Source organism: Magnolia sinica, chromosome 2 (assembly GCF_029962835.1).
Source record: "Magnolia sinica isolate HGM2019 chromosome 2, MsV1, whole genome shotgun sequence".
NCBI lineage: Eukaryota > Viridiplantae > Streptophyta > Magnoliopsida > Magnoliales > Magnoliaceae > Magnolia > Magnolia sinica.
This window is the reverse complement of record NC_080574.1, coordinates 240518-254776: the sequence shown is the minus strand read 5'-3', so window position 1 is coordinate 254776 and position 14259 is coordinate 240518. Positions and strand designations below refer to the sequence as shown.

The 14259-nt window shown below is 40.7% G+C and overlaps 1 protein-coding gene across 1 annotated transcript; it reads left to right on the top strand.

Moving 5' to 3' along the window:
• The first annotated feature begins 1824 nt into the window (after positions 1 to 1824).
• On the top strand, positions 1825 to 9711 carry LOC131230876 (pectinesterase 31). Its single transcript, XM_058226904.1, has 6 exons — positions 1825 to 2431; positions 2543 to 2647; positions 2731 to 2808; positions 6379 to 6566; positions 6915 to 7088; positions 9361 to 9711. Exons 1-6 carry the CDS (start codon positions 2123 to 2125, stop codon positions 9521 to 9523), a joined length of 1017 nt encoding a protein of 338 aa, XP_058082887.1. The 5' UTR covers positions 1825 to 2122; the 3' UTR covers positions 9524 to 9711.
• The last annotated feature ends 4548 nt before the right edge of the window (positions 9712 to 14259 follow it).

Sequence of the window (14259 nt, the reverse complement as noted above, 5' to 3'; positions counted from 1 at the left end):
ATGTTGCTGTATGGGGAGGGACCATAAATATGAAAGGACTTTGCGCATGGTTTGACTGTTGGAATCAGTAATTCATAGGTAATGCATTTTGGACAATAATTAATTATTAACCATTTTGGACATATATTGAGGAACTATATAACTTTGGATAGATAGCTTTTTTTGGGACAAATTATAGATATATTTTCCAGGTTGATATTTGAACCCAAAAAGTACAATGACATATGTAATGGGTTTCATATGTGTGTATTCTAATCTTGAGCATGTATTGTTATATATTTCAATTACATGCAGATTTAACATATGCGTGAAGTAAGTTGGATACTTGTTTTGGTCAAATAATACTTGGTATGTATGTGCTTATAATTATGGATAACCTTACAATGATTAATGACTACTTCTGAATAGATGGGCAAATTATATGTAGTCTTCATTGGAAGACAACTAGGAATATATTACTCATGAGAGGAATGCCATGCTCAAGTTGACGGGTACACTCATACTCATTTCAAGTCATACAAGTATGTAGATGTGGCGTTTAAAAAGTAGGGCGCATTCACCAATGAAGTCATACTGAATCACGCTTGTGGTGGTTTTGACGAGGTCTCGCCATGAGCACGGTTGTTGATATTCATCCTGTTTATGGTTATTACGCACCTGAATTGTCACCTCCTAGGGGATCAGCAACAACACGTATAGACCATCTTAAGAACTCAGTTGGCTGTAGTGACTTTGGTCGTGATTCGACCTTAGTGTTGTTCATTGTATTCGTTGTTGCTATTCAGCTACTGCTGCTCTATGGTTTATTGATAGTTAGTCATTGATGCTCCGTATAAAACTGTACATTTTGTGGTCGTATTGCTTAGCTATACATGGTAGATTCATCAACCTTATTTAATTACGAGTGGATGGTTTTTTTGGTTTTCGGAAAATAAAAGCTAATTACTTTTAGAATATATGATAATTTTGGGTGATCGTCGTACTCCACTTTTTACCAAATGACCGGTGAAACTGTTATTGGCCCGTCACATGGAACTTCATCAAGGTGAGCACGTATCTCTAGGATGCTGGATGGCAGCTGAGGGAGATCAAGAGCTAGAGTAGACCCCACAACGGAAGATACTGGGGAGAGTAATGTCCACCATTGAAACCTTCTTAAGGTCCAATATCACGTAGACTTATGGTCCGAAGTCTTCAGAAGTTGCAAAATATATGAAATGAGTGGAAAAATACATGAAACGGTGGGCGTTACTCTTTCTTCTGTCTTATGTGATGGGGTCCACTAGAGATTTAGATCTGACTCATCAAATACCGAGATTTCCCTAAAATGATATGTCCAACTGGTTGGACGGTGTGGATATAAAGCATACACCATTATGGGGCCCACGGAACCTAGTTAAGTAACATAAGTCGCAGGTGTCTTGCAACTCAAACTTGCAGTATAGAAATCTGCGTCGGTATCTCCCACCCTTTTGCTGGGCTACGGTCAAGCAAGGGAATTACCTAATCTGGTCTATTTCCATAGATTTTCTGGAAATCTATCTTGGAAAATAGGTGAGAATGGGATATGACATTTCACCTCAAATAAGGATGCAAGCAATAAATGCTCTAAAAACTTACATTTACCGGATCTTTCGAAATCAAACCGGCCCTAAAGTTTGGTTCGAAACTAATTTTAGATCAGTTTCTAGTTTACAGGATTTTAAGGTTCGGCATTTAAATTAGGGTTAAGAGTGTAAATCAGGGTTTAACTCAGGGTTAGGGGTACGGATTGAGATTTCTGTCCAATCAGGCTTATCCGCTGGAGGTGGGGGTGTATACAATACAATAATTTTATTTAAAATGTATTTTGATGTGCCTCAAGTACACGTAGTTAGGCGTTATACAGTAGACGGACAGTAGATATGAAAGGTGCGTAGGAATCATTGCCCCGAGAGACAAAACGAATTCATCGTAACATGGATCAGCTTTGACGCGACCTTGGGCGTGGAAAGAGAGGGAGAAAGGGAAAGAGAGAGAGAGGGAGAGGAATCTCCGAGAAGTTGTATTTGGGCCTTGGAAGGGACCGGCGATCAGGGCCTCTACTCTCAAAATCAATCAACAATCAGCAGGAGAAGGAGGGATGGGTAGCGCAGGGGTTGGTCGGATTAATCAACAATCAGCAGGAGGAGGAGGGATGGGTAGCGCAGGGGTTGGTCGGGTGATGAGCGTAGCTAAAGACGGGAGCGGAGAATTCGCGACGATCCAAGAAGCAATAGACGCAGTGCCGTTGGGTAACTGCCGGAGAACCATAATAAGTGTTGGACCAGGTGTCTACAGGCAACCTGTTTATGTCCCCAAGACGAAGAACTTCATCACCCTCGCTGGCTCTCGCCCTGAGGTCACCCTCGTCACCTGGGACAACACTGCCACTCGCATCAATCATCACCAGGTCTTCCTTCTTTCCTTTCCTTTCCTTTACACACACACACACACACACACACACACACATTCTCTCTTTTTCAACTATTTATCCAATGGACCGACCGACTCTATCATTCAGGCCTCTCGCTTAATCGGGACAGGCACCTTTGGATGCGGGAGTACCATTGTTGAAGGAGAGGACTTTATAGCCGAGAACATCACTTTTGAGAACTCTGCTCCTCAGGTATTTGTTAATAACATCTCTCTCAACCTCCCTTACCCTATAATTTCACTTGTTCATCTCTCATTCATTCCTCTCTTCTCCAGGGTTCAGGCCAAGCTGTGGCTATCAGAGTAACTGCTGACCGCTGTGCCTTCTACAATTGCCGCTTTCTTGGATGGCAGGTACCCTAAACATGTCCTAACTTAACTAGTTTCTTGATTTTTCTTTCTTTTATTTTGCTGGATGACATTACTTGCTCCATTTTGAGTGATTCCATAAGACAATTCCATACAACTTCTTTGGGAATGGCCCTCTCCACTTCCTGCTGAAAAAGTTCATTCATTACTCTCCATGTAAATCATTTATGACCCAAAGTTGATGCAGGACAGCATCTATAATCCAAATAAAGATTCAATATCTTCCTCGAATATGAAATTCCTGATTTTTTGCTCCATCGGATCTAGGACAATACCTGGAACTCAGAGAAGTAACTGCAATGGCATTCAAGATTCGCATTCTTCATGAAGTTGTAGAGATGTAAGGCGGAGAAATGATAGAAGTGAGAGCGAGAGAAGTGTGTGTGCTGGATGGAGGGATGGATGGGGTCAAAATCTCATCGTGTCAATGGTTTGCATGGAGTCTCACCACGAGGTTTCTGATCGTGGGAAGCAAACGTGATACACAAGTTTTATGTCATAAAACCATGTTCCCTACACCGAGAATGGACGCACACATGCACACACACACCAATGTTGTCAAAATCCTACGATGTACAATTTGAGTTGAATCTTAAGCAAAAATGATTTGAATCCCACCTTGAATCCCTTTTTATGTGAATCCTATGATTCTATGATTTGAATCCTACGATTTTCGATTCAAATCCCGATTTACACTTCAAATTATACTTGTTCTCTTTTATTTTAAGCTTTACTTGGCTTTTATTTTATGTTTTTAAATTGGTGGGGGTTTTAAGAATAATTTAGAAAAGATTTATTATTTTATTTTGTATGTTATAAGAGATTAAATGATATATATTCTCTCCAATGTTAAATCATGGATCTTTTTTTAAAAAAAATGATTTCTTACTTCACTAATTGAAACACCAAATTGATGTATGACTTATTTAGAATGTTTTTGTCGATGGTTATGATAATGTTGATTTATATGTATTGTAGAGTGGTGGTTAGAAATCAAAATATCTTTTTTTTCATCTATCTACATAATCAAATACCTATTTTCCATGTGATTCTATATTCAAGAAAGGTAACAAGAGCATAAATTATTAAAGGATCCTTGCATGTTTTTTAAGTAAAAATTCTTAAATGACAAATAATAAAGGAAATATAAGAATTTTTTAACAATATCATGACATGGCATTACCTTGGTGCGTATTGATGGCAAAAGGATGATTGATGAGTTCCTAATTTTTCTGATTTATTTATATTTTTTTTCAAAATTTTAAGAAAATTATAAAAAATCTTACGATTTGCAATTCGATATGATTCAACCCTTATTACGATTTGTGATACCATAACGATTTTGACAACATTGACACACACACACACACACACACACACACACACACCTATACACATACACATACGTATATTTGAGGTTGCCAGTTTTTGATGCGACTAGAGTTGCTCTGTGTGTGCGCATGTGTGCGCATGTGTGCTGATCTGTGCTAACCAAAAAAATTGTGATAGACCGATCCATTCTATTGGTCCTCCAATATGATATTATTGTGCATCCGGTCTTCGCCTACTTCTATAAACATCAATAGATTTATCTATCAACTCAACCTCCATCTTAAAAAATTATTCTTTACTTTGTAATACGGTGAAAGCTTTAATTCCGGCCCAATTGCAGCAACTACTTCTATCATAGGTGCGAAGATTGAGCTTTTTACAAGGTTAAATGGTAGAGCATTCGCATATAGGAAACAAGAAATGGAAAGGCAAACATTGTCTCTTTCTCCCTTCTTCCAAATTTCGTTTAGAGTGGCTCGTTGTTTTTCTTTTGGCCCACTCTTTCTTTCTATAAAATCATCCATATTTCTTTTTATTTTTCCTCTACCCATTTCATCCACTTCATCAACCAACATCGTATGCTATTTCTTCTTGTTGCTTCTTCTCACTAACATTACCATCCAACAAATTCTTGAATTTTTCCGCTATATCATCACCAACTTGTGGACACGCTGCTATATTTTTCTTCGTTCAGGCTAAGGTGATGTTTCATTCGAAACACACATCCCCAATATGCCTTCCCACAAAAATTACATCTTAGGTGGAGATTATTGTTCCCATCCATCTTTGAACAGTATTCCCACATAAGATCATTGTCCGTGGTCTTCAATTTCTTTCCCATTTCCATTGCTCAACAAGAATCAACACACAAGTGACAAGCCTACGTATTTAGAAAAAAAAAACTATTTAGGCTCCACACAAACATAGAAGATTACAAACGATTAAAAAAAAAAAAGAGAAAAATTTTGAAAAAAAAAAAAACTATTTAGGCCCACACAAACTCCAAATCTTACCACTCTCTCTCAAAAGAAAGAAAAGAAGTGATATTATAGTGTACGTGGGGTGCAAAGAAGTGAATCGTAAATCGTACGATATTGACAACACTGAGTGTTATATATATAATGATAGTCCTCATTTCCACCCCTTTTGAGAGACAAATGTCCCTTTTTGACGGTTGACCATTCCACATTTCCGTCGAAATCACATAAACTAGAACAAACAACCTTTTTGAGGATTCTTTTCCACAGATTTCCTTATCTATACTTTTCTGTAGATGTGACATTTTCCTTTCCTAATCTATCTTTTGGATTCCACCAATCCAAACATGCCCTGAGGGATAAGTCTTTATTGTATCAGATATTTTTACTTCTATGTTGCTTTGGGGTTTTTGTTAGTTGTGTTTTTAGTAAAGAGTGAGGCGAACTTGTATTTTTCTTATGTTTCTGCATTTTGGGCATTTGTTGGCCCATATACTTGTAATCATGTATCGGCCGATTGACTCATGGAAGGCACATGCCAAAAAAAAAGAAGGTCAACTCTCTTCTTCTATTTTATTTTATTCATTTTCGTAGTACCAGAATGCCAGGTTCGCCCTTAAACTGTTGAAGTCTCGTTTGCAGATGTGCTTACTTCATGTCTCTCCTGACCTCTACTCTCTCCTTCTGTTTGTTTACATGTACGTTTAGTTCTTCCTTTGCCAATCCTTCTTTCTTTGCATCACTCTTTGAAACATACTCTTTGTTGCTTCTCTTTTCATTTTTCTCTCTGTCTATTCTCCTTGTCTTTCCTCTCAACTCAAGCTTTGAAATATTACCCTTCTCTTCTTCTCCTCCCCTCTCCCCATCCAATTCTTACATACAAAAGAATTTCATCTCCCTTCCCTCTTCCTTTGCTGATATACACACAAGTAAGTTGGGTGCATTTTGCAGATCCTGATTTAGTATTTTGATCCTCACGCCACTTGTGAAAGAAATTTAGCAAGGGTACATTGATTGTTTGGGCAAAATAGCATGTTTTGATCGTGGATCAAATTAATGAAATTTATGATGTACCTGGGAGCTATCGCTGGCAAAAGTTAGCTTCATGGGTAGCAGTTTCTTTGCTCCTAGAATGGAACAGTTTCAGCATTTTTTAGACAATCCACAACTGACAGTCACCTTAACCTGTCCTGTTAATTCTTTTTTTCCCCCCCGTAAAAGCATATTTGTTTGCATCTTTATGCAGGACACATTGTATTTACATTACGGAAAACAGTATTTGAGAGATTGTTATATCGAAGGTAGTGTGGACTTCATCTTTGGAAACAGTACTGCTCTTCTGGAACATTGCCATATTCACTGCAAGTCACAAGGATTCGTAACTGCCCAAAGTAGGAAATCCTCTCAGGAGTCAACAGGCTATGTGTTTTTAAGGTGGGTTCACCACAGGCTTCATTTTATTTCTAAGTTTACATGAAGATTGTCATTTTGTTTCAAAGCTGGATATACGTGAACCAATTGCTTGAAGCTGATAATGTCAGTAGTCAGTACAGATCTATTATTACTTTGCAACGAGGTCTTATTTCAAAATACTAGAACAGAGACATGATGGAATGTACCTCTAACGGCATCCATGCCAGCTTATGACATGCCAGTCCATGTCCTGAGTCACACTTATTCTTCTGCATTCAGTTCTTTTTACTCTTTTTTCTAAATCTTGGAAAAGGGAACTGTAGATTTCTTCTATGATTCTAATTTGGGCTACATGAATTGATTAATCAGGTGTGTGATCACTGGGAATGGGGGGACTTCATATTCATATCTGGGGAGGCCATGGGGACCTTTTGGAAGGGTGGTTTTTGCATACACGTGGATGGATGCGTGCATTAAACCTGTTGGGTGGCATAACTGGGACAAATCTGAAAATGAGAGAAGTGCTTGCTTTTATGAATACAGGTATTTACATTCAACTCTCAGTTCACTACATTCTTATGTAGTATCAATTCTGTAGAGTTAGAAATGGAAGTTTGATAAAGTTTAGTAATGGCAATTTAATCAGCGTTCAAATACTACTTGCAAGTATCATTTGAGACTTTATATAAACAAATATCCACATCAATGATCACCTTGGATATCTTTTTGACTTGACTTTATGTCAAATGTTCCCCCAAATTTCTTGGGCAAAGGGGCAATGCAAGAATAAATGGTCAACAATTATGCATTCCTAGTGAACTCGTCGATCTCTGTTACGCATATTCCTTCGGAGGCTTGGGGACCACACAACTCTCTCTCCCTCAAGAAATAATAAACATGATATAGAGCCATCTCCTTCATAAGCGAACTAAAGACATTTGGAAGTATCTCTTTTAGCCGAATATCCTCTCACCACCTATTAAGCTAGAATCTAATTCTGGTTCCATTTGTAATGCATGGGCATTTTCACACAGGGCTCGAATGGAGTGGCTTGTGGGATGTAGGGGCACACTCTGGGTGGGCGGCCCATGTGAGGCGGGTGGCTTGTGGGAGGCGAGACTCATGTAATGTGGGGCCCATGAGAGGGGTTCATCCGAGGACCTAACCCATGGGAAGTGGGGCCTGGGTTATGAGATAAAAGGATTTATTCTCCACTCTCTATCAGTTCGAGCTTTTAGAGCAAGTGGTTAGTTGTTCTGCATCAACGGACATTTTCGCATTGGGCTCGAGTGGGGTGGCCTGTGGGATGCAGGGGCACACTCGAGGTGGGCAACCCATGTGAGGTGGGTGGCTCATTTAAGGCGAGACCCATGTGAAGTGGGGCCAACGAGGGGGGTTCGGTTGAGGGCCTGACCTGGGGTGCGAGACTCCTCATCATGGGTGATTAATGTAGGGGCATTTTAACACCGGGCTAGAGTGAGGTGACCCATGGGATGTGGGGTCACACTTGAGGTGGGCAACCTATGTGAGGTGGGTTGGGAGGCGAGATCCCTGTGATGTGGGGTCCACGAGGAGGGTTCGGCCGAAGACCTAACCCATGAGACTTTATTGATTTTCTCGAAGCTTGTCCCTTCTCTTCCTCAAAAGCTCTGTCCCTTTCATCCATCATCATGAACAAAGCCTTTTGGTCTTCCTCACTACCTCTAAATGATAAGACCGAGGTGTTCTAAAACAGTGCCACCACCATTACCGTTATGATACGGGCCGTAACGGTGAAAAAACTGTTACAGGGCCGTTACGGCCTGTTTTTCCTGTAACAGCCGTTTCGACCCCATAACGTGTAACGGCCGTTACATAACCGATTTTGAATACCTTGGATAAGACCTACCAAAACTTACTTCCCTTCTCATAGCATGGCACGCCCACTGTTGGGTTCTTTTGTCATGTGCCTCTGCTTAACCCGGCTTCCTGATGTCCCAACAGGGAGAGGGCCTGGATTGCAAACTTACACTTGGCTCTCTGGAACTTCAGCACTGAGCCTCCCCAGCTCATACCATCTGTTTCAGCTGTCGCGTTCTGTGTGTTATATTCTGAACCTCTTAGGACAAAGCAGATTCCCCTACTTCTTCCTGTGTACCTCTCTTTGGGAAACACCATTTCAGTCACCAACCCAACCATTTTTGAGCAGATCCTTCACTCCTGGCAGGGGTGTCAGCAGCGGATTAGAGACAAAAAGTGTTACCCAGTTATCTTGCTCATTGGCCTTTGCTTCCCTTTTCCTTCTCACCTGTCTCCATTCCCCATCTTTATCAAGCTTTGATTTATCATACCATACCGATACTAATTTGTATCTTCCATGAAGCATACAGGGTGATATGACTCCATATCAGTGCGTGAATGACTCGATACACAAAAAGTGATTTGCAAACCATGATCTCCATTGCCTTCTTTGTCCCCGTTTTTCATCATGTTCTTTTCGCAAGTTCCCCATGTTTACCAAGGAAGTTGTTGCTACAAATGAGGAATCACCTGCAGATGACACAATCAGTTGGAGGTTTAGGTGGTGAGCATTGGGAATGGGTTATGGTTGAATGCCGTTTAGCTAGAAAGTTGTGGCTTTTTCCCATGTACGGTGTACCTCTCTGGGAAACATTGTTACGGCCATCAACCCCAATGTATGGGTGCACTCATGAAACATTGTGTTATTTTTTTTAATAGCATAGTAGATTTTAGCATGGTTTCCGATGTTTCATTGTGTAAATCTCTATCATTTGATGGATTGTTTATTTGCATTTTCTCCTTGTAAAATATGCAGGTGTTCTGGTCCAGGTTGTTGCCTCTCAAGGAGAGTAACCTGGTCTAGGGAATTGGTAGATGAAGAAGCAGAACAGTTCCTGATGCACTATTTTATCGATCCGAATCCTGAAAGACCTTGGTTGGCCCAGAGAATGGCATTGAAAGTACCATTGTCTGCTTAACTCATCAGAAGCTGCATGCAGAAGATCCCCATGCACATCATGGGAGATGTGTTCCACTGCCAGTCTTTGGTTTCTGGACATCTGTTTAGCTTGTTTGACATCACCAGGTGTTCACTGAAAATGTGAAGCTAGCGGGAATCTAACAAACATTTAGTTGTAAGATGATATGATGATGTCCTCGTTGCTTATTCCTTGTGTCCACTGCATCGAACAGAAACACAACCACACACCCACTCGCCCAGCCACACGCCCATGCCCCACAGCACATGCCTATGCCCATGCACACGCCCATGCCCATCCCTGCGTGCGCACTCTTCTAGATCTATGCTTAGTCTGGCAGCCTTGGGAGATCCATAATTGTCTCTGATTGAGTAGCTATATTAAATGGGTGACCTTTTGCTGGTCAAAACAGCCAAGAAAAAGGATATCCAACTGTTCTTGATACAATCTATCGAGAAATGCCAAAGAGATGCATGGCACACATTTGTGAGATTTGGGCCTGTCATCAGGATGGGCCGACAGTGAACACGCCCTGGCCTAGTAATCAGGTTTGTCTCTTCTTCAGGTGGGCCACCCACGCTACAGAAAATGGACAGTGAGAAAAATGACTAATGGTCTATATTGAATCTACATGTGTCCAACCTGATAAATGGGATGTTTTTAGGCTAGAGCAGGCTCATGGTGGGACCCACCTGATGAATGGTCTAGATCATGCACTTGATGTTGGCACATGTGATGTGAATTCCTCTTCAATCTCTACTTGTGCTGTGAGTTGCCTGGTCCATCTCTTGTGCTAATCTAATTGCCTTGCCATTTCACAAAACCCTTCAAGAGCGTCGCTAGGGTACTTGTTCTACCTATGAGCGCTGTTCATCAGGTTGTCCTGACCATGGTATGTTCTGTCCACAGAGTCAGGCTGAAAAAGAAGAAGAAGAAGAAGTGAATCTTCACTTTCAATATGTATGTGGACCATCATGATTGATAAGCGGGTTGCCCTATGTGCATGTGGGTGCTTACATTCAGGTGGGGCAGCATGTGATTGAATCCTACTCCTGGCTGGGGTCTATATACTTTTGTTGTTTTTTTCCTTTTGAGAAATGAGTGATTTATATATCCTGTTGATGGATAACACTGATAAAAGCTGTCTTTCATTGTGCTGATAGTGGTCCACTAGATACAATGTCCCATTACACAAGCGGCTCTTCTTTCACACTGACAAAACACAAATGCCCTAACACCATCTATTGTACATTTGCTAATACAGCATTTTAAATGGCTAGAATCCTACTTTAGTTTTGCAGCATTTCAAAAGGAATAAGCTTTATGAAAAGCAACATTATTATTTTTGGATTTTACGTCTCGATATCTTTTTTGAAAAAAAGTTTTTCATGTACTGTACCTCATTAATTTAGGTGTTTTTCGTCCCGGCACCTCCCGTTAAATTAACAGCAATTAGATTAAGTAGCTTACTCTGTGTGTGTGTGTGTGTTTTTTTTCTTGTTGTAAATGATGAAAATGCGCTCCTAATTGTGAGCCTGTGGATTGACCAATCACTGAAAGCTCTAGGCAGAATACAATTTCCTGTGGACTAGCTTATATGGGAGGGTGCTCAGTTAATAAAAGGAAGCGGGAAATGTACTTGCTCACATGACACGCAAGTGACGCACTACCGAACATGTGGTCTACACCACTCATTAGGTGGGGCACACTGATCATGCCTTTACCAAAAATGTCTAGCAATTCAAGCTGTCTGCTTGATGTGTTGACACGCCTTTTTATCTCTTAACCATCGGTTTTTTGTGTACCAAACTGGCCTGCATGATGACCGGATCTATATGAACAGTGGGACCATTTGTACGGGCTTCTTTGGCATCTTTACTCTAATCTAATAAGAGCAACATTAATAAGCTTTTTGGGTTCTAACTCTTGTTTTAAATAAGCTCCTTTAGTAAAATCAATTTTTCAAAAAAAAAAAAAAACTTTTATTTGAAATAAGCACCTTTGGTAAAATGTTCAAATAAGAGTTTTTTTTTTTTTTTTTTTAGAAGTAGTTAATGTCATTTTTAAATATTACAAAATCTTCTTTATAAGAGTAATCTGGACAGTTGTTTTGGTAGATCTCAGAGTAGATAGACCGCGCCCTCAAATGCAAAAGAATGGATGAATACAATATCATGTTTTAAGACATTTGGCCGTCCATTATGTTGGACATTGGATGCGGATCATCCATTATATGGAGCACACCTTTGATGTGTACTGTCCATCATGTGAGCCAAACCTTCAAAGTGGGTTCTCCATTATGTGAGGTCTGTCTTGGATGAGGACCACCCATCATTAGGGGTTGAACTTTAATGTGGACAGTCCATTATGTGGCGCCCACCATCAATGCTAATTGTCCATTATGTGGGCCCCTCAATGTCCATTACCCATCACATGGAGTCCATATCTAATGTGTCCATCATGTGGGCCCCACCTTCAAAGTGGGTTGTCCATCATGTGGGGCTCACTTTTGATGTCTACTATCCATCATGTGGGGTGCACCTTCTATCTAGATCATCCATCATACCGGGCCACTTTGGATATGGGCCATCCATCATGCGAGACCTTGGATGTGGATTATCCATTAGGTGGTGCCCACTTGATGTGCGCTATCCAGCATGTGAGGCCCACACCATTCATTATGTGGAGCCCTACCTTCAATATGGGTCATTCATCATGTGGACCCGCCTTTGATGTCAATCATCCATCATGTGGACCCACCTTTAATGTGGGTCATCCATCAAGTGGGGCCCATCTTCGATGTGAACCGTGGCCCACCTTGATGTAGACCATTCATCATGTAGGCCCCAACTTTAGTATGAGTCATTCATCATTTGGGCCCACCTTGACCCACTCGATGTGGATAGTCCATCATGCAGGGACACATTTTGATGTGTGACCCACCTTTGATGTTCACCATCTATCACGTGGGTCCCACCTTTGATGTGGACCGTCCATTTGGAACCCAACATTCAATATGGGTTATTCATCAAGTGGGCCTACCTTCGATGTCAACCTTCCCTCATGTGGTCCCACCTTCAATGTCCATTCATCATGTGAGTCCGACCTTTGATGTGGAGCATCCATCAGGTGGGGCCACAATTTGATATGGGCCATCGATCATGTGGGGCCCATATTTGATGTGACCTTGCATTACGTGGGCCCAACTTGATGGGTACCATTCATCATGTAGGCCCCCCTTCAATATGGGTTGCTCATCATGTGAACCAACTTCAGAGAAATTGAAAGAGCTCATCCAAAATTAGCTAAAATTGTCTATCCGCACAAGCTAAAAAAGCTCCTAAAAAAAGTACTCTTTCCATAAATGAAAACCGAATACCGTCCACCCTGTGCACTAGTATAAAGGTAGGCCCTCGATAAGCCACCAGATGTGCCATCGTTCATCATGGGTATCAGATCCAAGCCGTCTATCAGCAGGTCCATTTTGTAGATGTTATTTGAGTGCTAAAGTCAGGATAGTCCCATCATCAAGTGGGCCATGGGGTTACAAGCAATGGACGGCTTAAATAGATAGCTCTATTAAGGGCGAGGTAATCTACATGTTGGACCCACTTGATGAGTGGTATGGACCTCTTATTGTGTACCACCTGATGAACCACTAAGGTGAATGCAACATGGTCCCATCAGTACAAGCTTAGAACAGTCCACCTTTCACTGGTCCAAACTAGGTCAGATGGTTTCTTACATGGACGGATCAGCTTTGATTTCTGATTTTATATATATATATATTACTGTCTTAAAATTAGGAAGGTATTTTCATCATTTACCAAAAATAAGCCACTTAATCTAATTGCCGTTAAGAAAATGTAAGAAAAATGTAAGACCTAAACTAACTAGGCGTTTTAGAGCCATTAAAAACATGAGATATTTTAATGAAAAGCATTTTGAAGAAGGCACCAAGATGTAAATTCCCAAATAATGGAGTAGTGTTTTACAGAAGTCTCTTTAAAAACAACATTTCTCATCCTCTTCATATATAACCCCGATGTACAAGCCATCCAGGCCATCCCAATCGTGGGTCCTAGTGTGGATGAAGCATACAATTAAAATCAGACTGATCAAGCAATTCTAACTATCCAATTAGTGGCTATCAAATGGATGGTCCGCATTTGAAGGGAAAACAATCGATAGTTAATATTATCTTCTCATGTGCAACTTCTCAGTTATGCTCCATCCATCGATGGGTTAGCAATTTGGACAGTGTGGATTGGAGTACACTATACCACAATGATACATTGGATGAGTCAACGCCATAATTTAGATGGCGCAAACTAACACAAGTCCATTCTATATCAACAAGTATTAACGAGCAGGTATCCTCTACTAAGCTTTTAAGTATTTCCAATGGTTGCCTGCAAAATAGACCAGTTGGATCAGAAGAATAGCTATGGTCAAACTCCACTGAAAAAGAAAAAAAAAAAAGAAAAAAGAAAAAAATGTCTAGTATCTCTCACTCGACCAGACCAGGCATCCATATTCATCTTACAGAGGCCACGGCCTTTTTTTTTTTTTTTGGTTGGGGGGGGGGGGGGGTTAGCTTGTTAGTACACACGCACTGTCAGTACACACTCCACTGTTAGCCACGCCCACTAGGGAAGAGAGGCCACGACCTACTTATCCGGTTTCATGCATCCCTATCTATAATTAGCTACCAATAGAAGAGGGGAGAGTGCAGA